General features: G+C 43.4%; 1 protein-coding gene across 9 annotated transcripts in view; it reads right to left on the minus strand.

The window, feature by feature from the left end:
* The window catches only part of Asph (aspartate beta-hydroxylase), a 162174-nt gene that overhangs the window by 54376 nt on the left and 81252 nt on the right, over positions 1-26546 (minus strand). For all 9 annotated transcript variants that reach the window (XM_041657012.1, XM_041657014.1, XM_041657008.1 and 6 more), the window contains one exon: positions 1750-1835. In XM_041657012.1, the coding sequence (XP_041512946.1) occupies positions 1750-1835 (86 nt within the window). The remainder of the gene's footprint in view (positions 1-1749; positions 1836-26546) is intronic.

Consider the following 26546-nt stretch of genomic DNA (forward strand, 5'->3'; position numbering starts at 1 on the left):
CTAACAGAAAGTGAGCCCATGCTTCCCCACAGTGTAGAACTTGGACGTGAGGGATGGACGAGGCTGTACCAGCTGTCTGGGGCACCTTGGCTCAGTCTTCAACTATTCTTGTATACTGAGTCATATCTTTTGGAAATACTAGCTCTAAAAACAATCATAAACAAGACTTAATTATGTTGATGGCTTTGTCACAACACGTCTCGAGAGCAGACATGAATGGCGAGGCTGCTGTTCCTTCCTCTTTAATTCTCCCCGTTACAGACTCACAGTGCTCCTTAAGGAAAACACCATAATTTCTCCAAACGAGCGGGGCTGGAGAACACCCTGCCAGCACTGGAGATCCTACTGACTTATGAGCTCCTTGGTAAGTCAGCCTGTGTTCACTGTTCATCACAACCACAGAAGACTCCTTCTTTAAGGGCCTTCATTTATGCTTTAGCCCAAAAGCCACCTTTCCTCTAGCCTCCTCAAGATGACAGGCATGATGCAGGGCAGAGACTCGGAAGGAAACACAATGAGATGAGGGAAGAGGGTCCCTGCTTCATTCGGATCGAGAAATGCAACCCCACACAGATGCACAAAACAAAAACAAGCAAATGACAACAACAGCAAAGCTCATAGGACAGATTTGCTTTATGAAGTGAAACAAGATAGACGCAGAAATCACTTATCGGACAAAAACCTAGGTGCAGTGAATGGTCACTGTCTCTGGCATCCTCTAGAGTTACTGTTACGCTGGTGTCCAGTGTGGACCAAACCTCAGCTGTGGAGTCTTGGCTAATGCTGGGCACAGAGGCCTCTCTCTTTCTGCTACTTCCAATAAACAGGTGAGAAGTGCAAGCTTATCCCATTCCCATTCCTAACTTGCATGGTTCTGCTGAGTGGCTTCCTTGCTTGCGTGCCTTTAGCCCACTTCTTTGCAGCTAATGGCTACTTGATAGAAAAGCACGTAGCAGAAAAACTAATGACCACTACAGACTCTGAATTTAAATGCAGTCAAAAAGACATTTCTAAGATAAAAAAAAAACACAAGAAGATAATTAATTAAACATCCTGACCACACTATAATAAGTATATTGTGGATTATCTTATTATTGTAATGTGTTACATAGCTATGACTACACTAATGGAGATAAAGACTTCAATCTTATGTCGATTCATCGTTTTCAAAAGTTAAACCATCTAGTGATGAAGCAGAACATTCCCATTACTTGATAACAGAGCAAAGCTGCCACGAGCTTTGTGTGTGAGGAGAACACCAGGCCTGTGTCATTTCATGGCCACAGGTGCCGGACTCGAGGCTCTTGTGTTTGCACTAAGGCCTATAGAATTGACTGTGATGGTAACATGGTATTGGGCAGTGGCAACATCTTTTTTCTTATGAGTTTTACAAAAACCAAGAGGGATTTGGGACTCATACATATCATTTTTATTCTATAAATGAGGAAACTAAAGCCTGCAGTGGCCGAGCAGCTACAGAATCCATGCAAACAGAAGCCGATGGAGGAAAGCTGACACTAGGTCAGAGGTCCTGACGGCCATCCTCATCCACTGTGGCCCTGGAGTGCAGTGATGCCCACGTGACTTGGTTCACATGTGCCAAGGTGTCCGGGAAGGTCACAGATTATTCCTTTCCCGTTTAGTATTGGTGTCATCATTATTATTACACTTTCCAAAAATTGACAATCTCCAAGATTTTAATGATAAAACTACTGCACATTGTTGTGCAAAACAAAAACAGCAACCTACCCTTTTCCGGAGCTTTTCTGCAGCATCCAGCTCGGCCTTGATTGCTTTGTCGAATTTGTTCAGAAGTTTAGGCTTCTTTTTCTTAACTGAAAGAGAGAGAGAAATGTTTTCCATTTAATTTGGTTTTCTGTCAAGGCGGTTATGAGAAGGCACGTTTTGCTATCCATGTAATTGAAGGAGCAAGAATATTCTAGTTCACTTTCAATCAGTGAACAGAGAGCCGGTAACACCTAGGAAAACACTGCCATCCTGTGGGCTATCCTGCACTACACGGCAAACTGAATGTAGACACCATTCCGACCAAGTCAGTGGGTGAACTTCACCCACAGTTCATGCCCACTTCCTAATTCTCCTGGTTACTTAAAATTTCCTTCACGTTACTAGACCCCGTCTAGTAGCCAGCAAGCTTGGCTCTCATGGTTGTCATTGCTTTGGGATGTCATGAGCCACATTCATGCTTGACAGGAAAACCCATGACAGGAAGTCACAACTACCCTATAGATTCCATGCTTCTGCTAAATGTGAATACCACAGGCTCCCTTCTAGGTCAATTTCTCCATAAAATGACTTTCCTTATGCTTCTTGGCTAAAAATACTCCCATGCTTTCATTCAAAGCCACGTGGCTGATAAAACCTCCCCATACTGGATACTGCTCGGTTTGCTAACTCTCTCCCTGACTAGTTCTTCTTCCAGAGACTTCTGTCTTCTGCCCAGCCTCGTCTCTCCTCTACCGCAGCAAACCTGTCTCTTTGATGGTTCTTCCCTCTCTTGCTCCCACCCTGAAGAACTAGAGCTATTCTCTTGCCATATTCATGCCTGTAATTATGTAGTCCAAATCACAGACTCCTGCAGGGTGATACCATGTCTTAAACCAAGGCTGAGTCTTGTCTTATCGCTTATTTATCAAGTGGTTTGGGGCCCTCTGCAAACCAAGACCCTTCTCCTAGAAGGATGCTCCACTCTTCAGGAATAAGGGCAGGGCCTGCTGGTGCACACTGGGTAATGACCCTGGAATACCCAGGTGCACTCAATTCCCTGGGAACCCAGATTGTCAAAGGCAGAAGCTTTAAGGATACTGCAGAAACTGACAGAGAAACTGGATACAACAGGATAAATGAGAACGATCCAAAGATAAATTGTTTTCTTTTTCATTAAACTTACAAACTTCTTAACCTTCACCTTGTTCTGAGAAAGAGCAGGAGACACTCTGATTCCCCAAGAGTCCATGCATGCACCCACAGACCCTTGTCTTCAGCCCAAGAAATGAGTCCTTTCTCTGTCTCACTTGCTAGCTGTTCTAGGCTCCATCAGCATCTAAGAGTGTTGAAGTCTCTGCCATTTCACAGCTGACCAACCAACGCTTCCAAACCTCAGTCTACCCACTTCTGCTCACCCTCCTCTCTCCAACCTTGTGGTGGTACATTGCCACCTACTCTCTCAGCGCTCTGGCTTCCTCACCTAAAATGTGGGTGAGGGACAGGTCTTCCAGAGGAGAAAGTCAGCAGTTAAAGGATGGTGGCAAAAGTCTGGGACTCAACTCTTATCATGGCTAAGAGCATACAACAATATACACACACACACACATATATATGCATACATACATACATACACATACATACATGCCATGGAGGGTTCTAAACCCGAGTCACTTTCCTGCTTTAAAATGGGGGGGGGGTAGAATATGATAATTAAATCAAGGTTGTTCATGAGGCACTTAACACAAGCTAGACGCAGAAATCACTTTATCGGACAAAAACCTAGGTGCAGGGAATAATCATTGTCTCTGGCATCCTCTAGAGTTACTGTTTGTAAACGCTGGTGTCCAGTGTGGACCAAGCCTCAGCTGTGGAGTCTTGGCTAATGCTGGGTCACAGGGGCCTCTCTCTTTCTGCTACTTCCAATAAACAGGTGAGAAGTTGCCTAAAAATGCTTAACCTCCTGCCCTCCCCAGGATAGAGGCTGTGAGTTATTGGTAAAGGGTTATGCCGGTGTATCTGAGTCTTAGCCCTTCACTGTCTTCTTGGACATGTGCCTGAAAGCAGCACAAATGTGGATTAGACAGACGGACTCAGAAGAGCGCAAGCCTAGAAAGCTGCCTGACCTCCTCACACACGGGGTGAATCAGAAGAGTGCACACTCAGCCGAGCTGATCACTCATGGAGGAGGCTCCCACCCTGGAGAACTAAAGCTATTCTGTTACCCAGAGTGGGAGAGCACGCCCAGTTCTGGAGCCCACCATGAAGAAATCCGGTATTCTGTTACCCAAGCCCCATCTTTCAATCATCTCTCCTCAGAAATAAAGCTGAAATTTTAAGTATTTCAAATCTCATTATTTACAGACTGAAAATGACTGTTCAGGTCTTCATCTGGTTTGTTTCCTTCCCCCTTCTCACCTCTACCTACTCCTAACTGTCCTGGTGATGAAAACTGTTTAAAAGAGAGATCGAAATATTGCCAAATAATGGGACTTCACGGCATATTGTATGTTAGCATAGATGCGGACATAGAAATAAAACCAGTTCGGGGTGTGGAATGGTGGCCACAGGAGCTCCTGTCTTATCATCTCAGCGAAAACTTACATCTCTTGTGTCAGCAGGGTGACAGGGGGCCTTCCAGGAAAGACCGCATGAACCTGAGGGCAGGCTTCACTGAAAGTGTTGTAGGTCTTCCCAATGTGTCCTGTGTCACCAGGCATGGAGTTCAAGTTAACATGAGATTTATTTAGGAAAAGAATGATTGGCAGTTTAGGGCACCCAGAACAGTCTACAGTAAAATGAAATGCCCACTAAAGAGTCACATGTAAGTACCCCAGTGCTTCAACACTTCTATAGCAGCACAAAAATAGACAAAATATCAAAACCTCATAGCATCCACTGCCAAGAAAGCAGCCTGCCCCAGTTTTCATCCTAAATTGAAGTTTTAGCCAATCAAGGCTATTTTTATTTTTAAATGTTTATAAGCATGGAGAAGCTTTAATGGCAATAAAAGTTCACCCCATCCTTATTCTGGAGGCCAATGAACAAGGTGTCGGAATGATGAGACCTGGTTCCTGTAAAGATAGGACTTGCAAACTCTCTTATGCTCCCTGTACCTCAGTTTCCTTACTTACAAAGGAGAGTTTGGAATGGCTTTCCAAAGACCTCTTTGCCTCCAATTTTCTTTGATTTCAATAATGTTAGCAGAATTCATTCCCCACAGCCCATGGTCTAGGGATTAAACCACAAGAATAATGCACCCCAGAAACATGCTCTACCCACTTCTCTTTCTACTATTTCGAGGCAAGTTATCTTTAAATTTCCCAAAGCTACATTTGAGCTCATTCTGTACACCAGGCAAGTCTGGATGTTGTAACCCTCCTGCCTGAGCTGCCTAAGGTCGATTGTAGACCTGCACCACCATGGTCAGCCTCTGAGCCTTTCAAAGGAGAAACATAAGGGACTGGGAAAGATGGTTATTTTGTTGAGTTTGGATAACTTAAGATGGCTCATGAGGATTTTGTCTACATTATAAGAAGACTTTTATTTTTCAATCTTTGTCAATACAAGTCTTTTTCCAAAAGTACAAAGAAAGAAAATGAGGCAGTTGTACTTCAAATCCTTGATTTCGTATCTGATCCTCCTGCCTCCAATACAGGCTGGTAATAAACATGAGCCACCAGGCCAGGTTTTACAAAGTACAGGGATCAAGACTGAGCCCAGGGCTTTCTACATGCAAGGAAAGCACTACCAAATGAGCTATACTCTGGGCCTCTAGTATTCTTCTTGTTTTGGTTATGAAACAAAGGTCTTACTCTGTAGCTTAGGCTCGCCTTGAATTCTGTCTCAGATGATCTTCCTACCTCAGCCTCCTAAGTCTCCTGGGTTTACCGGGTGCTTGTTATTACACCAGGGAAATTCTTTGTTGATACATAGCTGGCATTTATTGAGTGCTTAATTGGTTAAACACATGTCCCTTACCCAGGATACATATTCTGTAAACAGTGGAGCCAAGACTGGGTCTCGGGTTGTCCCCAGTAGTCTGCAATGCCAGCATTCTTTACAATTGCCTCCTATCTCTGGCATCTGGCCCAGGCATTGGAAAAGTGGGTTGTTCGTGAGCTTTGATCATGATGGCAGAGTGGAATTAAGTATTAGTGTAAGTAGTGCATTGCACAATGGAACTAACAGAACTTTGTAATCCTGTCTCTAAAGATAAAGGGAGCTTTAAAAACCATAGTAATTTTCCTTCATTTGGTGTCTTAAGCACCCAGTTACATCACACAAACCCACTCTGGCTTAGTAGAAAGATGAGAGCATGAGGTTCAGCGATGCCACTTATGGGTGATTTAAAATATCTGGCTAAGTCAGATATCTGGCTAAGTCTCCACCAGTGTATTGTGGCTATCTGACTCTGCCTACCTGCCATGGAAGATAGTGAGAGGCATGAAGTATCACACCGACATTAGTTACAACTTCCACACACAGCATCTTAATTTACTTTAAAATTCTTCTATTTTCATTTATTTATTTATTTATTTACTGGCTTTTCAAGACAGGGTTTCTCTGTGTAACAGTCCTAGCTGTCCTGGAACTAGCTCTTGTAGACCAGGCTGGCCTCAAACACACAGAGATCCACCTGCCTCTGTCTCCCGAGTATTAAGATTAAAGCCGTGTGCCCCCACTGCCTGGCTAAAATTCTGCTTCTGAATTCAATGGAAATATGTGTGAACTACTGTCTTAGTTAGGGTTTCAGTTGCTGTGACAAAACCACCATGACCTAAAAGCAATTTGGGAAAGAAAAGCATTACTGTTGGTCGCTGCAGGAAGTCAGGACAGGACTCAAACAGGGCAAGATCCCAGAGGCAGGGGCTGATGCAGAGGCCATGGAGGGGTGTTGTTTACTGGCCTGCTTGCCACAGCTTGCTCAGTCTACCTTCTTACAGAACCCAAAACCAACAAACAGCCCAGGGATGGTACCACCCACCGTGGGCTGGGCCCTCTCCTATTGATCACTAATAGAGAAAATGTCTTACAGCTGGATCTCATGGAGCATTTTCTCAGCTAAGGGTCCTTCCTCTGATGACTCCAGCTCACGTCAAATGGACACGCAAAACCACCCAGTACAGCTACGGTATTAGTAAATGTGTAAAGGTTTTTGTTTGTTTGTTTGTTTTTTATTAATTTCGGATTTGCTCTGTCGTCACACACTTCCCAGACAGAGCAGGTAGAGGTTTAGGCAACTCGTCTGACCCACACTCTACCTATGGAGCCACAGTGTACTTCTCATGCTCCCCAAACCCCTTTAGACTTTGAGATCCCTAATCCAAAATCCCACTCTGGGCAAGTGAGATGACCCACTGAGAGAGGCACGTGCTACTCTAAGCCTGCTGATCTGAGTGTGAGCCACAGAATTCACAAGACAGAAGATGAGAAAGGACTCCTGCAAACTGTCCTCCGACCTCTACTCGTGTGCTGTGCTGTGACACCTTCTCCTATTAATATAATTTTAAAAATTCGGAAAAATTTGAAATATATTAAAAGGATAAGAAACAAAATAAAACCCAAATCTGAGATGCTTGGTTGTACAGGGCTATCCTTCCAGCCAAACTCTGCCATCTTGTATTGTCCGGGTGGGCTTGCTTGTCAAAGAGCATCATAGCTGGGTTTGTTGCATGTTGATCTTCCCTTTTGGAGGAAGATGGGGCAGGATGAGTCATGGAACCCTCACCTGAGTATCCAGCCACCCTAACAAATTGTCTGCAACTCCACACTCATTACTTGTGGCCTTAGTGTCTCTGGGAGGGGCTAGAGGATACAGGTAGGGAGAGATGAATGGAGCAGACTCCATCCACACAGCCGCAGGAAAGCTATCATCCCTGTTGTGTGTAGACCTTGTAGTATGGATTCTCTAGGACCGTCCATGCACTTGTATGTGACCCCTCACCCATGGCGCTTAGTAAGTAATAATCTCAGTGAACTCTGGTGAAATCACAACTTGTAAGGTTAGGGCCTTACAAGGAGGGACACTGGTTGTTTTCATCTTCCTCAGGGAAGGAATTTCAGTAATGTGCCTGGAACAGAGCAGAAGTTCAAAACTTTCTGATCAACAATCTGATACTTCAACACTTACAAATTTGTTTCATGCAGAAAATTGTGAAGTATTTATGCTGTTAGTGTGATAAAATATACTGACAAAATCAGCTTGAAAATGGAGAGGTTCATTTGGATTCACAGTTCTAGGGTTCATCATGCAGGAAAGCACCACGGCTGGGAGGCAGGCTGTCAGCATCCTATGCTTCGTTATGGATGGAGCCATAGCCTGGGCTCCTGACAGCCTGACCATAGGAAGCAGAGAATGAGGAATGTGTGCACTCTGCTCACTTCATCCTGTCTGTACAGTCCAGGAACCTGGCCTAGGGAAGGGTGATGCCCATGGGTGAATCTTCCCGTATCAATTAACGTAATCAAAATACAGTCTCTGAGGTTTGTTATCCCAGGTGATTTTATAGCTTCTAGTGATGACAACCGAGATTAACCACCGAAACATAAATTAACTTCAGGCTATGTGAATTAAGTATAGATGAAATATAAATGAATTACATGACAAGACTTGAGTTGCATCCTCAAGGTATCTCTTTGAGTTTATGCAAATATTCCTAACGTTGGAAATCCAAAGCATTTCTAGTTCCAAATACTCCAAGCAAAAAATACTCAACGTGTACAAGCATTCATCAAGACTATTCATGCAAAATATTAGTGACTGGCTTTTATTACAGTAATTACCAAAGGTGGAATCTGATGAAAATTCATGAAAATAACTTTAATTTGAAAAGCAAAATACTTTATGGGAAAGAAATATGAGATTATACTACAGTATCCAAGAAAAAAAATGTGCTTTCCACCCAAGATGCAGGATGAAACTCACAGTTACGTCAAGCAATTTTACTACATTGATCGTGGTTAAAAAACAATTAAGACAAATACAACTAAACATTTTAATCTTCCTAACTTAAAATCAGAAGTTACATTTGATATTTCTAAAACAAAATCACTAGTAAATTTCAACATTAGAAATAATAAGATATGTGAGGAGGAGGAGACAGTGGGGAAAACCCCTAGAGAACCAATCCTACGTCAGGATCTTTGATGGAAATATACCTGCTGAGTACAGGACTAGCAGCCTGCATCTGGAGTGTTCCTAAGAGACCGGCAGGGAATGTGGGCTGGAGCCCTCTGCTATTTTCTCTTTCCTTTAAAGGTAGGAATTGTTCAAGGTGTTCCCTATTGCTAAGCCTCCCACTGGTTCTGAAAACAGTCTGTTAGTACACTGAGAAACAGGCATGCTATTTGCTGTTGAGAAACCTAATCAGCAGACAGTCGTGGAAGTGCTCTGGGTAGGGGCCTTTGTTGATATTACTGCTATATGATAAAGGAAAAATAATGTATCTGAGCCAAAAGCAACCCCTTCCAAGGCGTCAATCTGTAGGGCTACACACTTCCTAAGTATGAGTGGGAGAAGAGGTGTGTTTGCACCACTTCGGGAGCCTCTGACCTGCCAGCCTTCTACCGCAGTGTGACGGGATGGGTTGGGTGGACAGTGTCCCCTTCCTTGCCTCCTACAGTGGAGAAATAATGGACCTTTGTCCCCCTCAGAATTAAATACCAACTGCAAACCAACAGGAGTCCAATATTCAAAGCTTACTCTGAACAGTGAACATAAATATTTTTTTTTTCAGCTGAGAGACACTAACACAACACAGTAAACGTTATATAAAGGGCAATTGTTTTCATCTGCCCCCTTGATGGAAAGACTGTGAGATTCTGCTGTGAACATTCCGTGAAGCCAGCAAGTATTTCAGTTCATTAAATGGAGTTGGCTGTCTCCCCATAGGATTATTTTAATAAATTATACATCATTCCCCTTCTAGAGTAATAATCCTTTAACAGATGTGACCCCATATGTTAAATTAGAAATTTTAGACATTAAGTGATGTGTTTTTCTAGATGTAACAGAAGCCTCATCAGTGCCCAGGCAGTCCAGACTCCTATGCACGGTCATTGTGAACACCATCTACATTCAGGAGGGAAGAGCTCAATCACCGCTTAACTCCAGAACCAGCTCAAACAGTCTTGGTCTTCTGGTTCTCTAACCATTAACTGAGTATCTAAGCAACAAAAATCAGAGCCAGGACTGCAGCCCCAGGGAAGCTCACATGCTCACACTGGGAGGGTACGGGTCCCATCCTCAGTAAGTAGATACATAGGGTGAGGGTGGCTTGAGGTACAAGCTCAGCATCAAACACAAGCATCAGATATAGGGAGAAGGCAGAACAGCCAGCAGAACAAGTACAGGTCAAATAGCTCTATAATGTGGGTAAAATAGAGAGAGCCACCCATGTTAACAGCTCCCAAAGCATTACTGCTCAGTGCAATAGCTGCTGGTCATTAAAGTCAGATTTGTGGTCCCTAATTGCCAGCCTTGAAATTCTGTACAACATCCAGTTTCAAAGAGCAGAAACATGTGTAAGATGTATGTCAGAAAAGTATCTACCAGATTGCATTAATCTTGTTTAAACAGTTCTTAAAGGTACTTTAATTTTTGCTTCCTTTAATGTTTCTGTGAAATGGTCGTTTCCCATGAATGTCACAACAATGCCCTTTTTATACTCTCCTAGCCTCGCTTTGCACCGATGTCTCTGGGAGAACCTAAAAGGAATAGGGAGTCAAGTCCCCCTGATGAGTAAACAGCAAGAGACTCTGAGGTCCAGCATCTCTCACACAGCTAAAGGCAGATCTCTGAGGTCCAGCATCTCTCACACAGCTAAAGGCAGAACTCTGAGGTCCAGCATCTCTCACACAGCTAAAGGCAGAACTCTGAGGTCCAGCATCTCTCACACAGCTAAAGGCAGAACTCTGAGGTCCAGCATCTCTCACACAGCTAAAGGCAGAACTCTGAGGTCCAGCATCTCTCACACAGCTAAAGGCAGATCTCTGAGGTCCAGCATCTCTCACACAGCTAAAGGCAGAACTCTGAGGTCCAGCATCTCTCACACAGCTAAAGGCAGAACTCTGAGGTCCAGCATCTCTCACACAGCTAAAGGCAGAACTCTGAGGTCCAGCATCTCTCACACAGCTAAAGGCAGAACTCTGAGGTCCAGCATCTCTCACACAGCTAAAGGCAGAACTCTGAGGTCCAGCATCTCTGAAAAGCTAAAGGCACGGCAGAGCATATTCCACCGGTAATGGTTTAGGAATTTACAAGACAGAGTTTCAGTAATTTTCATGGAATCATCTCACTATCAACAGGTTCTGTAGATCTGATAAATGTTACACAGCACAGCAGCGACTCCCTTTAATTTTTACATATTTCAAGGTGGAAGTTCCGCGGGATTCACCATGTGTCTAAAACCAGTCGGATGATGGCAGTAAGAGGACTCTCTAGAGAGCCTTTCACATTTGCCCCTGAAAGTAAACATGAACACCTGATATTACACAAGTTATTAATCTTGGCTTTTAGGAGAGCTGATTGACAGGAGAGATGGACCAAAGACCTTTGGCAAGCAACCCAACGGTGACTAAAATCTTGGTCTCCAGAAAATAAGAAATGCTTTTGCTTATTTGCGTACCAGAGAGAGGATAAAACGATTTCTGAAAGTTTAACAAATAGAAAAAAAAAAGTACTTGTTTTACTTGTACATTTCTCACCACGAACAAATAGGATTTTAGTTGAGACTAGAACCAGAGACTTAAACCTGTAACTTGATATCATGAAGAAGCCAGTCATTACTATTCTAGAAAGAGGTACTGAAAACAACACCACAGTACAGGGGATATTTCCTTCACATACTAAAGTTATGATTAAGTGTAATGACAATCTTTTAAATATTTCATATAATACATGAGACAAAGGCAGACAGCATGCAGCAAGGAAGCAGGTGTTTTGGCGTTTTTGCAAGAGTGGGATTTTAAGGAGAAAAAGGTTGTCTGTGCTAGGGTGAGCTGCTAAATCCTGATTGGACATGTTAGCCAAATGAAATAATGAATTTTGATTGCTGGACCTTGGTGTTTTGTCTCAGGAACGAAGTCAGTGGCCAAATAAGGGAATGGACCTTGGAGGTCAGCTTTAGGAATGTAATCTAATGGTTTTTACCAAGGAGGAGAAGGGAAAAAGGCAAAGCCTGCTAGTTCCATGTTTACCATGCTCAGGTGTGCTGGAGCCTTTCAACAGAAATAGAACTCAAATATAAAGACACAAACCAGTTAAAAACAACTGGATGAGGAACGGAATGTTATTCTAATTGTAATCAAAAGGAGTCTGGAGTCTTTACGTGAATGTTCAAAGTCAATTTCAGGCCAATGAATATTACCAGAAATGAAGAAGGCTATTTCATACTGAACCAAGAATTGATCCATAAGAAAGTATAATAATCTAAGTGCTTATTCACCTAGTAATAGAGCTACGAAATATATGAATTAATATCGACAAAACTATAAGAAGATTATAAGAACCTGCAAGCCCATTAGATAATTTGATAATTCAACTCAGAACATAATAGGACAAGAGAAGAAGAATGTTCATATGAATAAAAAGACCTGTTGCTTCTCGGCCTTTTGGCTAAGACTAGGTGTAGAATACAGAAGACCGGAGCAACGAAACGATGCAACTTGACCTAGCAGGCATTTTTAGAACCGTCCCCAGCAACAGCAGTACATCACTGGAAAGGCAGAGTATTTCAAGTTTCCGCCTCACAGAAAGAAGAAGATGAACCAGAACGTAAGGGGAAGAGTGGGAAGAGTAGAGCTGAGAACAGATGCAAGGAACTACCAAGCACAACAGCAATAAAGCCATGAAACTGAAGATCATGCTAGGGTTAAATAAGTAAAACCCCACCCACCAGAACAATCGAGAGGAAAACAACAAATAGCCGATACTGGGGAAGAGGCGGCACCACATAGTCTTGCAAGAGCACAAACAACGCTTTGTAAATTAATTAAACAAAGAAGGTAAAATGAAACCAAATTCTAGAAAGTCACAAACTTAAAAAGTTAAGTCAAGGAGAATTAAGCTGAACATCTACGCCAATTAAAGAAATCAAACTTGTGGTTCAAAATCTTCCCACAGAAAAAATTCCAGGCCCAGTAAATCTTCATCGGAGAATTTCATTAAGTATTTCGGGAAGTAACAGCACATAAATTCTTGAAGACAACAGCCTTTTTCTCAACTTACACCATGAGTCAGCATTACTCCTGAGACCAACAGCAGACAGAGACAGTACATGAAAGTATCACTAACAGCCAGAGTGCTTTACCAACGCAGGTGTAAACAATTCCAGGCAAACATTTGGCAAGCCCAACCCAACCAGACAGATAAAGGAAAAGGTACAGAGAGGCTTAACTCTGAAATATATACTACTAGTCCAACATTTGAAAAATCAATTAACGCTGCTTATCATACTAACACAAAGATGAAAAATGGAAGAAATGTACAAAATAGGTATAATATCTGTTTTAAATACCGTGACAAAAATCCCAAACTCAAGATTAAAAAAGAAGCATACTAATAAAAAAACTAGGTGAAGTCTGAAGAAACACTTCTTCCAAGAAGAGATAGCATGAGAAAGTTCAATAAAAATGCTCAGAATCATTTGTCACCAGAAAAGCAAAAGTTGAAACCAAATGGGAAATGAACACAGACCTATCAGAGTGGCTGCAGTGGCCAGCAGTAGCTATAAAACAAACGTCGGGAAGGATGGGGGAAGAACTGACACTCTATATAGAGAGTGTAAAATGAAGTTGTACATCCATGTGGACTAGAAGTTTCTTAAGACATTAAGGATATACCATATAACCCAACCATCCCATTTCTATATATCCCAAGGAAAATGGAAACAGGTGTCTACACAATGACTTCTACACAGATTTCTTAATCCATCTGTCATGCTCAAAGCTGGAACTAATCCAAAGACCTGAACGTGGATGAATAAACACACTCTACTGTAGCAATAAAATTTCTAGTGCTTGTCAGTAAAAATGAGCTTTTATTACATACTGTTACATGAATCTCCAAATAATTGTTCAATGATGTTCTACTCTCAAATCCTGCACACTCAGTAATTATACTAACTCAGAGTGCTGGGAAGTGAAAGTGAATACACAGAGACTTGGTGGACCCGGGGCTGCCTGCATGTGGAGGATGGAGCTGTGGCTGCCTGGGTGTGGAGGATGGACCAGGGGCTGCCTGCGTGTGGAGGGTGGACCAGGGGCTGCCTGGGGTGTGGAGGATGGACCAGTGGTTGCCTGGGGTGTGGAGGATGGACCAGTGGTTGCCTGGGGTGTGGAGGATGGACCAGGGGCTGCCTGGGGTGTGGAGAATGGACCAGTGGTTGCCTGGGGTGTGGAGGATGGACCAGTGGTTGCCTGGGGTGTGGAGGATGGACCAGGGGCTGTTAGGGGTGTGGAGGATGGACCAGGGGCTGCCTGGGGTGTGGAGGATGGACCAGGGGCTGCCAGGGGCTGTTAGGGTTGTGAAAGAGCAGAAGAGCACAGGGAAACTAACTTCCTTGCTTTGACATTTGTGATAACTTCAGACTGAATTTAGACAGTTTCTCTGTCAACTAGATATCAAGAAAATTATTATAATAAACATAAAAACATAATTACAATGAGAGTATATATTTAAAAATTTAGACAAATTCTGAAGGGCTGGAGAGATGGCTCAATAGTTAAAAGCATATACTGCTCTTGTAACTCCAGCTCCAGGGGATCCAACACTCCATTCTACCCTCCATGTGTACCTGCACTTATGCACACACACACACACACACACACACCGCACACACGTACACACATATACATACACACACATCACATACACACACACACACACACCATTATTAAAAATAAATTTTATGACTCGAGAGATGGCTCAGAGGCTAAGAGCATTCTGTTCTTCCAGAGGTCCTGAATTCAAGTCCCAGCAACTACATGGTGGCTCACAAAGCACCTGTAATGAGATCTGGTGCCCTCTTCTGGCCTGAAGTGTTACATACAGGCAGAATACTCTACATAACTAATACATCTTTAAAGGGAAGAAAGTATAATTCTTTTTTTTTTTTTTTTTTTTTTGGTTTTTCAAGACAGGGTTTCTCTGTGGTTTTGGAGCCTGTCCTGGAACTAGCTCTTGTAGACCAGGCTGGTCTCGAACTCACAGAGATCCGCCTGCCTCTGCCTCCCGAGTGCTGGGATTAAAGGCGTGCGCCACCACCGCCCGGCCGAAAGTATAATTCTTGATATCACATTTGAGCACTTTCCCTGGATAGCATTTAGGTTTCCATAGTCAATCTTAAGAACCTACATTTTGTTTATTGTCTTGGAGTGGAATCTAAAAACAGTCCTAAGTGTGGTATCGGTTCTGTCTGAAGTGTCGGAACTCCTCGCACAATTCTGTCAGATATGAGTGAGTTCTAAAATAAGTTTAAACACCTGTGCCCACTGCTGTGTGGTGGGAAATTCCAACACAAGATATGGCATATCCCTGAGCCATGGCAACAGAGGCTCTGAAGAACTTGGGCATGCATTTACTGTGAGGGTAACAGAGTCAAACCCAGATCAAACAGAAACAGAAACCCACATGCTTCAGATAATGGGAAGGGGTGTCACTTCTACTTGGGTTAGTGCAAAAGGAATTTCAGAGGAATCTGATGTTTGGAGTCTTAAAACACACATCTACTTTGGGGTGTGTGAGGGAGGAAAGTTGATTCCAAAGCAGAAGGGAAGTGCGGAGGTAGAATAGGAAGGAGGTTAAGTTCAAGGACTCAGAGAGACCATAGAGAGGCTTCCGGGATGCCAGGACAGGGTGAGTGAAGACCACAGCCACATGGCGGCCTGAAGCCAGATCATGTGTTTCTTTGACAAAGTCTTAGAGAAGAAAGATGGTATGGTGGTGCTGTGGTACTCGGCAGACAATATGGTGCTACTGTGGCTTTAATGGGTGTCCGTAAAGGGCCAGTTTGCAGCTTTTCTGGGACATGCATAAGCATGAATGATGAAGTAGTAGACAGAGCATTGAGATACGATGACCACAGGTGAAGTCAGAGGCCAAGAGAATGGCAGCAAAGGGAGAGGAACGATTAAATTCCTGGTATCAAAGGAATGACCAAATGTTAGAGGAAACACAGTATTGAAAATAAAATTCAATTTCCTATGTTTATACTCAGTCATGTTGTTTATCATAATGCTTTAGTGAGCCTGCTGTCACTTGGAGAGAAGGTGGTGACATTCCAAAATATCACATATTATTGTCATCCCCAAAGATATATTAAGCTGTGATCCTTTATATGAATAATGTGGGGTTTATTTTTATGCAACAGCACACCACATGTTTTGGTTTTTAACAGATGGCAAACTCTTTATTCCACAGTTTTAAGCGTGCACACTGGGAATGCAAACTATTTATACAGTAAACACTTTAGCTGATCCTATCTTTGGACAAGTTTAATTAAAGAATGAGATACCAATTGCACAATCAAGGAGACTCAGGGGAGAAAGCAGAAACTTGCTTCTTTGCCGAATACATTATTTCACCCCAGCAATTTAAAGCGTACATGGAAATTAATGGCACTGTGGAGTCTTACAAGAAATCCCTCAAGCATTTAGCTTTTTCTGTTGGCTGTTTTCAAACTCCACTTTAACATCCAAGGTGGAAAGGAAACTCAACGTGCTATTTACTTAATGAGATGCCACCACGAGCACTCCTCTAATGGTTCCCCAGCACGCTTGCACCTCACTCCGCTTATGGATGCTCACTTTCCATAAATCCACACTTCACGGAGAACCAGCTTTGGAGGATGAGCATCCTTCTCTAGCAATGAAGACATTAAGAACACCAGGATGCCATGTTGGTGGTTTATCACATTCATCAAGAGCCGTGTGGAAAAGAAACAAGCATGGATCATTAGCTTTTTTTTTTCTATAGCATATGAATTTAGAGATCAGGTGACTTTTAGCTTAAACCATACTTTTTGTTTGTTTTCTCTTGAAGCTGATCTCTCATAGCTGTGGCTGGTCTGAAACTCGATATAGAGCCAGGGAGTGATCTTGAACTCCTGATTCCCCTATCCAGCTCTATCTCTCACGTCCTGGGATTAGCAACATGCACCACTATGCCAGATCTCTAAACATCCTATGGTTTTGTTGCTGTTCTTTGTTTGTTTGTTCTAAATCCGTCACCGGGAAAAGAATGGTAAGAGTTGCTAAGATCTTGTAGAGCAATGCACCAGAAACAAAGCAATAATTCAGGCACCCTACAAAGAAACTGCAGGAATCCAAAACTGTGCATTATTTTACATGTGGAAAAAGAAAAGCTCCCGTGGGAAGTGATGTGTTCAGAGTCAAAGGACAAAATAGGAGGGGTCGATCAGAGACAGCCCTGCTCTGCCCGAGGATCCTTTGTGTTTCATAGTAACAATTTCTTGTTTTGAATAAGGGATTTCACACAAATAGTAGGAACTACAGTGCTTATGGGCAGGGGAAAAATTGGCTGTGTTAAAGGCTGAACAGGTCAATACTCTCAAATCTCCTGCTCTGCCAGAGAGGCTTACCACCCAATGTCATGATCAGACTCACACTTGAAGCAAAAAACTCAGCAGAACTCTCAGTCCTGGTCCCAAGAAAGCAAAACTAAGTACCCAGCCCCATCTCAATGCCAATGTCCTATCTGTGCTTGATGCTCTTAGTCTCGAAAGCAATTTAAAGAGCCTTCTCAATTTTTTTTCTTTCCAACAAGTCTCTTCACTTGTATTTTATAACCACTGAGAAATCCTCAAGGAAGTGCACTGTCAAGCCATTATCAGACTTCTCAGGGGGTAGAAGACAATCTGCCTCTGGCCTCCTTCCTCGCGGGCACAGAGTCTTGCAATTAATGGCACAACAACACATACCCTGCTGGGTCCTATACTGCTTGACTCTCATGACTGTCTGCAAATGCCATGGAAAAAAATAGACCACAGAGAAATACACACGGGGTTCATGGCAGCAGTTAAAAAGCAAGATGCAGTATGAATCAAAGTGACAAGGGACAGAAATTAAGTGCTCACCCAAGTTTATTGGTTTTATGTTGAGGCTGTAATTTGCAATTAATGCTGCCCAGCCTCTGGTTAGCTGAATAACTCCAGTGATAATAACAGCAATATGTTGGTACCCACACTCAGGAGTCAGTGATCTTTAGGGGAAGAGAAGCCAAATAAACACTGTATAAACAGATTTTATCCAAGTTGAGGTTGGTTTGTTTGTTTGTTTTTGTTTTTGTTTTTTTGAAGACAGAGTTTCTCTATGTTAACAGCCCCAGCTGTCCAAGAACTTTCATAGTAGACCAGGCTGGACTTAAACTCGAAGATCCGCCTGCCTCTGCCTCTTGAATGCTGGGATTAAAGGCGTGCACCACCACCATTCAGGCTGAGTGGAGTTTTAAGTGTTTCACAAACTTGGACACAGTTAGGATGATAGTCACATAATTAACTAGGCTCCAGACAAAACATCCTTAACCATAAAGGTGAATGCCAACAAAATCCAGCACATGAGTCAGGACCATGACACAAAGTCTCAGTCCCAACAGCACACTGAGGACTCAGAATAGAGAAAGTGTGTGAGTCACTGGACAGTGAGAGAAAGGAGTAAGTTTTGTTCTCCAAAGAGTAACACCGCAGAAAGTGTTTCGTCAAAGAGCGATGCTGCCAAGGGTTGAGGGAAAGTACCCACTGTGCCCAGCTCCTTGGTTATATTTTTTCATTACTTCAGTATGTTAACAACAAGCAAACAAAAACAAGACGAAACAAAGCAAATAACCAGTTCTCTTCAGAAACCCAAAAAGTGTTCACCCTAGTGTCCAGTCGGGGCTGGATGCCTCTGGGAGGCAGGCAGAGCAAGACCCCAGCAGGAAAAGCAACAAAAACCGCAGAGCAGGAAACTCCCTCTCTCTCTCTCTCTCTCTCTCTCTCTCTCTCTCTCTCTCTTCTTATTAGGATTGTACTTGCCCTGAAGCATCTTCATCCCAGGTAAGGACAAAACTTCAGTAACCACTGTATCCGTGATCCTCAGTACACAAACAACACCAAATCAGCTCCTCTAATAGCTGAGCAACCAACGGCCCAGAGAAGAGCATCTACCCCCGGATGGTCTGGAGAATGAGAAGACCATGGTGGAGCCTCAGACAGGCTGTAGCCTGGAAGAGGAAGCGGGTGTCCCCCATTCAGATGCCAGAAGGTCTGGGGTCCTCCCCTGGCGGCACATTTATAGCACTAAAGGAGCCCCAGGGTTCCTCCCACACCACCAGCAACTGTGTGGCCATCATGGCTGATCAGCAAAGCCGAGCCTACAAAACCTGAAATGCCCATACATATCTTCCGTAACACTTGAAGGTGGGGTCCGTGGGAGACGGCAGGAGTCTACATGTGAGACAGAACATGGGTGACAAAGAGGGCAAAGGAGGTGACAGAAAGGGAAGCGACATTCGAATCAAAAGGATGAATGTACTGACATCCCACACTAAGTGACAGGTTTCCCCGAGTGAAACAGCCAGGACCTGTTTGTTTTCTCTATTACTGGTGTGACAGCCCAGCCTCACCAACAGGGGATATGTTCCTAGAGGAGGCCCGAAGCTGCAGACACAGCTAACCCCCACAACCATGCTTTTTCTATATGGAAACACCCATTATTAAGTTTAACTCGCAAATAGGCACACTAACGGGTTAATAAAAATGACGAATAAAACAGAACAAGTATAGCCATGCTTTATAATAGAAGTGATGGCAATGGATTTTTTCTCCTTTTTTTTCTTTATGAAAATATCTTAGTGTACTGTGCTGTTCTTGGGATGATGTAAGCTCATCCAGCACCCATGCGATGAGATGAAGTCAGTTGGGTCGTTTGGACCTTGGACCACAGTGACCTTAGATGGCAGCGACTTCTGTACTGGGGCATTGTTGAGCATGAGCAAGAGAAACCACAGATAAGGAGTCTGCCCTTTCTATTCTAAACAACACTTTTATGTTTAGGGGAAAATACAAAATTATATGGTAAGAATTACTACTCTAAATGCCAGCAGAAGCTACCAGTAGAATTGTGAAATAGACAGAAGAAGCCCTGTGGATTTCCAAATAAGGTAATCTTCACTGCACCTTTTAAACTAACATGCTACCCACTTTTATGTTTATTTATTTAGACAAATAAACTACCCATAGTTTTATCTTTTTATAGTACTTTTTCTTGAAAGTATAATTTTATGTTAGTCTGGGCATACATACCATGTTAATCTTTAATTATTACACATACTGAAAGAAAGTTGTTGATAAAGTCATCTGACTTATTTAATTTAAGGATAGGGCCACAATTCTCACCCACCGAAAAACAAACCAAGACCCTAACAGAACATTTAAAATCCTCTACCACTGTATCCTCCTCGCCTTGAGAAGCCTGTTTTCCTTTCCTGCTCACATTGCCACAATCATTACAGAAATTAGTGTTGGCAAAGGCGGAGAGCTCGGTGGGAAGCATTAGAATGGCATTTTAATGATGAGGAAGAAGTCACTATTAAGCTCCTGCAGTGTTTGACTGGAGCTGCCCTCTGGTGGGAACAGGTGTCCTGGGCTATCACGTGCCCTACTGTGGCGTTCAGTTCCTGCAAGGAAAACCGAAAACAAAGCGAACCTGTACTTCAACACAGCTGAAAGCCTCAGCTATACTTGCTGAGACTGGTAATATATGCTCAGCTTATTTAAATCACTGAAATTGCTGTAATTAAACTTCTCTCTAAATCAGAGTTATATAAGAGTCAGAAATCTCCTATAATTAACTTATCTGTAGACGTAATCAGACAATAACTGCTGATGTATTTTAGGAACCACTAACGCTACTGTAGCTGTTGAGTGTAATGACGATAATAAATCTTTAATGGCAGTTATCTCATAACCTCTCCTCGCAGCTGCAGCGTGGGAGCGAGACTGTTTTCCAAAGCTTTGATGGAGCTGGTCTATATATCCTATTTCTATATTGCTCCTCTATCATATGGGGAGATCACTAAGGCAAAGTGGTCGGACCTGAACTGAAGTACCGGATGGCACAACACCACCTCGGTGGGATGTTGGTACTGATCCTGAGGAATACGCGTGCTTTGGGACAACTAACGACAGTGGGTTAAGGCATCTCATGAGCAGATGCTACACAAACCTAACTCCACTGACCACAGCACACAGTATGTACATCCAAGGCAGTGAGGACGTGTCTGAGCTCACGCATACCAGATGGAGGACCTACAAAGGTGGAGTGATTGCCTTCATGACCAGTGTCGTCACAGCCAACTCCACAGTTCTTGTCTCCACAGGTGAATTATTTAGAAAAGTACCACATTTCTCACTTTCTGTCTCCTAAACTTTCAAGGTCATCAAGCCCGTTAGTGTCTTTATACAGGTATTCTCTGACTGCGGAATAGACACCTATGTGAAGGCCAGGAGAGATTGTTAAGCCTGCTCCAAGTTTTCTAGCACAAGAGAGAATGTAATTCTTTCTCGAATCATCCATCTGTGTATTGAACTTATCCAAACACCGCATCTGTAAGACATCAAACATGAAGCTAACATGTAAAGAAATAGAAAAAGAAACTGCGTAATATCAGAAGCCAATGGGGGGCTATGATCAAAATCACTAAAGTCAACAAGAAAAAGAAAAACAACAGCTCAAGAAAAAATGAATGAAAAGACACAGCTAAGTAATTCGGCCAGGGCAGTTCAAACCTGAGCTGCCTAATGCGCAGGGTTTTGGTGCAAACACTTCATTAGGCTGATGAATTGACATCAAAACATTTAAAAGGCCTTTTGAAGGCAATGGCAGGCAGCCACTGGAAGGCGCAGTTCTTAGAAGACTGCCCCTGCTCCTGTGTGCTCTAAAGCCATGGGCATCAGCAGTGGCAATCCTGTCTTCTCGGAACAAAAGGCACAGTAACAGAGTGGTGGTTTGGGTTCTGTTTGAGTGCTGGCTGTGTGATTCCTGTCCACCTTCATGGGTGGCCTCAGGAAGCATGGAGACAAAGAAGACACTCAAGGGGGCGATACCTGACTGCACCAGGGAGTCACATCACCCTGTGACATCTGTAGTCACTGGTTACCTTGTATGAGTTTCTAGCTACACGAACTAAGCTACTTGAATATAGAGTGACAGCTGGTTTCCCCAGTGAACCAGAGGAAAGAAAGTGAAACACTGTGGCATTTTACCTATTGCCCTGTTGGGAAGCCATATTTTATCATTTCTGTAATATCCTATTGGTAGGATAGTGTCTTAGTTTCTTTCCCTTTGGATGTGATAAAATACTCTGACAAAAGGCACTCAGGGAAAAGGGGTTTGTTCTGGCTCACAGTTCTGGGCACACCACGGAGGGGAAGTCAAGGTGGCAGGGCTGGAAGCCTGGTCGAGTCATCCCCATAGCGAGGAAGGAGAATGATGAATGTCCACGGGTGCTCAGCTCCTCTTCTCCACTAGTTCAGGATTCCTGCCAGGAATGATATCTCCACAGTCAGAGGGCCCAAGGGCCCATCTCTCAGGGGATTCTAGGTTCAGTCAAGTTGGAAATTAACAAATTAAAATAGGGGCCAGCCCTCTTTTGTGGAGAGGGGCTGCCTGCACACAGGATGAACACAAAACGTCATGCTTCCCAGAGGCCAATGGGGATGTACCCTGGACAGAACTGCTTTTGCCGAAATAACCCAATTACACTTCTCAGTCACACATAGTGGGGACAGAACACAGGTACACAGAACTGGCCTCAGGTGTGGAACTTAGAGCTGGCAGAACGACGAGGTTGTCAGAGGGTGAAGAACAGAAAGAAGGGAAGCAAGTCCTGAGTATGAATTCTGCCCAAATCTCCGGCAGATTCGTAAGTTCTGCAGACAATCCCCGCCCCCAAAGGACTTATATTTTGGAAACAACAATTAAAGGCAAAAAATTTAGGGAAAATCCTAGTGGCTTTACACTGTAGAGGAGACAGCTGCTGTTTGTTTGCTTCAGTGAGATTGACTTAGTTCTTACCTGCACATCAACTCTCAGAAAGAACAGTTTCCAAATTGCCAAACATTGGAAACACAGTCGAGTTTTTAACCAAGAGTTAGCACACATGCAAAGAAGACAGGAAAGAAAAATCTACCCAATAGCAATGGCTTCTACTGTGTTGAGATGTTGACCTATTATTAGCAAAACAGATCAAATCAATGATCTGAATGACTGTTAATAATTAGTGAAGGGGGGGGGACTGGGAGGAAAGCAAGGAGGGGAAACAGCAGCCTGGCTGTAAAAGTTAATTAGTTAATTAATTAATTATATTAAGAAGCAAAACAAAAGAAGCAAAGAAAAATAAGTCATTAACTAATGAACAGATATGTCATCTCAATAGTGAAATAAAACTATTTTTTAAAAAGCAACTGGAAGTCCAGAGAAGAAAAGAAAATAATCTAAAATAAATTTATTAGTGGGCCCAACAGCAGATTGAAAAAAAAAACAGTGAATTTTAACACACTATGCAGAAACTGTGCAGTCTAAAGGGGAAAACAAAACAGCAGCAAACATATAAATCCCAGGGATTAGTGAGATATTAATTATCCCAAAGTCTAGCATACATGTTACACACATACTCACCTGAAACTCCTCACACAAGCATGCATACCAAACACACACACACACAAAATGCGCCCACACCCACAAACACAAGCATGCAGCACACACACATCACACTCTACACACAAACAAGCACCCACACATACAAAGATGCAGGACACACACATACATACAAACATACACACCACACACACATATACATACACACAAACACAAACATGCAGGACACACACCACACATACACATCACCCCAGAGCAGGAGCGAAGAATGAGGCTTGGCTGTTACTCATGTCTGCTGTATTTTGATTTGATTACAATCAGGAAAAAAATAAGAGCTCTCTAGATAAGGTGCCAGTTGCACCAAGTCAATTTCCTGGCTACAATTTAGCTATTTTAGCCTTTTCTTTAAGCTACGTTGCAAATGTGATTTTGGGTCATATAAATATAACTTATTCTCTACTGCCATCTGGTGTTTTGCTGGGGCACTGTCTATTTTTATCTAAATACTTTTTTCGAAACCTTCACAATATAACTATGAAAACACATCACTAATTGTACTTAACAATATAATGCATATTGGTCTATATATCCCAAAGTCTAGCAAACATGTAACGCATGAAACTCCTTAAACAAACATGCAACCCAAACACACATACACAAACACAACACCAAACATGCACCCACACCAACAAACATGCAGGACTCTCTCTCTCTCTCTCTCTCTCTCTCTCTCTCTCACTCTCTCTCTCTCTCTCTCTCTCTCTCTCTCTCTCACACACACACACACACACACACACACACACACACACACACAAATCGAGTATTAGTCTAAACCAAAGGAAATACATAAAAGCCCATAAGGAAAACACTGCCTTGTTGAACACTACTGCTCTCCCTTTCCCTGTCTCTCTAACTTCCATGCTAATCCTGGTCCTCACTGGTCACCTGGATGTCTGTTGTAACCTCCTTGCGTCCCTCTTCTTGCGTCCTTCTGTTCCTTTAGTTGGCCAGAATGAGGCTCTGAAAACCATGGATCCCTCTCACTGGAGACCAGCCGGAAGTCCTGGCCGTGACCTTCCAAGTTCTCTGTGAATTCCTCAACCTCTGATCTCTCCCACTCCAACACGTTCCCTCCTCACATTTTTTACCGTTTACTACCACTAACCAACACTCAACTGCACTGAGCATGCGCACCTTAGGGCCTCGGAATATTCTCGGTGAAGCCCAGACTCTCTTCCCACGTGGAGGACAAAAGTCCCTCTATTGACTTGTCAGGAAGGGGCTGCACGTACAGCATCTCCTCCTGCCCGCTATTGCTTCTCCTGCTGCACGCCCCACCCTTGTGTGTGTGTGCGCGCGCGCGCGCGTGTAGGCACGGGCTCATGCACCGCACATATGGAGGACAGAGGTTAATGTCTGGTGCCCTTCTCAGTCTCTCCTCTTCTTCCGATTTTAAGGCAGAGGCTGTCTTTGAGACTGAAGCTCGCCCATTCAACTACACGAGGTGATAAGCAAGCCCCAGGCATCGTTCTGCCTTGGCCTTGACAGCATCAGAATCACCAGTGTCCACCTAATTCAGGCTTCAGGGCTGACACATTTCTGACCGAGCCATCTCCCCAGCCCTCCTTTTCACTGCACGTAAGACACAAGTGACTTGTGTGTGTGTGTGTGTGCGCGCGCACACACACACATATAAATATACATGCATATATATACAAATAGATAGATTTGCCAGGTGGTAGTGGTGCGCACGCCTTTAATCCCGGCACTTGGGAGGCAGAGGCAGGTGATCTCTGTGAATTCAAGGCTATCCTGGTCTACAAGAGCTAGTTCCAGGACAAGTTTCAAAGCTACAGAGAAATCCTGTCTCGAAAAACAAACAAAAACCAAAAACATATAGACAGATTTATAAAGAGCTGCATGCATAATTACATATGTAAATAGTCTAAAATTTGAAAAAGTCCCAAATCCAAAACATTTCTGGCTCCACATATTTTGAATATCAGCCTGTGAGAGCTCTAACTTCATTTTATTACTGTTGCAATATCCCTGGTGCCCCAAACAGAGCCTGGCAACCAGACGTGAACAGGTGCTGAATGAGTGGATGGGACACTGGATGTGACAATGTAGCAAACTGCACTCCACTGGTTTGTAGCTCACACTTGCTTTAGGCTCTGGAATATGGATATGTGGGGAAAGATGACATCCAGTGGAGAGAGACTAACATAACAATTTTATCTAAAGCAGATTAATAATCTGATTCAATTTTAAAATCAGGTTATCTCGGGGCTGGGGAGACCCTGGAGGGTAAAGTGCTTTCCTGGAACACTAAGGACTCAAGTTTCGATTCCCAGTAACCATGTAAAAGTGGCCCATGCCCGCAACCCCAGTGCTGTGGGCAGCCAAGCAGATCCCAGGGACTTGCTGGACAGCCAGACTAGCCCATTGGGTGAGCACCATATTCAAGGAGAGATCCTGCCTTCAAAATAAGGTGGAAATCAATAGAAGACATCTGACATCAACCTCTGGCCTCTACCAGATGGATTATTTTAAGTTACAAGCTGTATAGGAGGGTGCGTGTGGTTGGAGGTAGGGAGGTCTTCTCATGAGGTAAAGAACTTCCTGTGTAAGAATGTAGACCTGAGCTCCCATGCCCAGAACCAATGAAAAAGCCAGATTTCAGAGCACAGGCATCTGTAACCCCAGTGTTCCTGTGGGGAAACGGGAGGTGGAGGCAAGAGAAATGAATCCCGTGGGAGCTCTTAGGGTGAGAACTGACACCCAAGACTGTCCTCTAATGGCCATACACCAGCCATGGCATGGATGTGCTTGCATTCACACACACACACACACACACACACACACACACACACACACACGAGGTGGGAAGAGACAGGCACTAACAGGCACAACTCATACCAAGTGGTCAGTCACGTGACCACATGCTTTGCTGACTCCCCATGGGAGGCCTCACCCTCTCTGAGGAGTGAATGGGGGGGTGGAGTGGGGAGAAGATGGTGGGGAGCAGGAGGACTGGAGGGAGAGGAACTGGGATTGATATATAAAATAATACTGTTTTAAAAATAAACGAAAAAATTTAGGTAGCTGCATAGACAATTCACTCAGTAGTCAGTATCCATATTTTTGGGGTATGTGGGTGGTAT

Source organism: Microtus oregoni, unplaced genomic scaffold (assembly GCF_018167655.1).
Source record: "Microtus oregoni isolate MIOR12 unplaced genomic scaffold, Mior012 000008F_ref0000371, whole genome shotgun sequence".
In the NCBI taxonomy this organism is placed as follows: Eukaryota; Metazoa; Chordata; class Mammalia; order Rodentia; family Cricetidae; genus Microtus; species Microtus oregoni.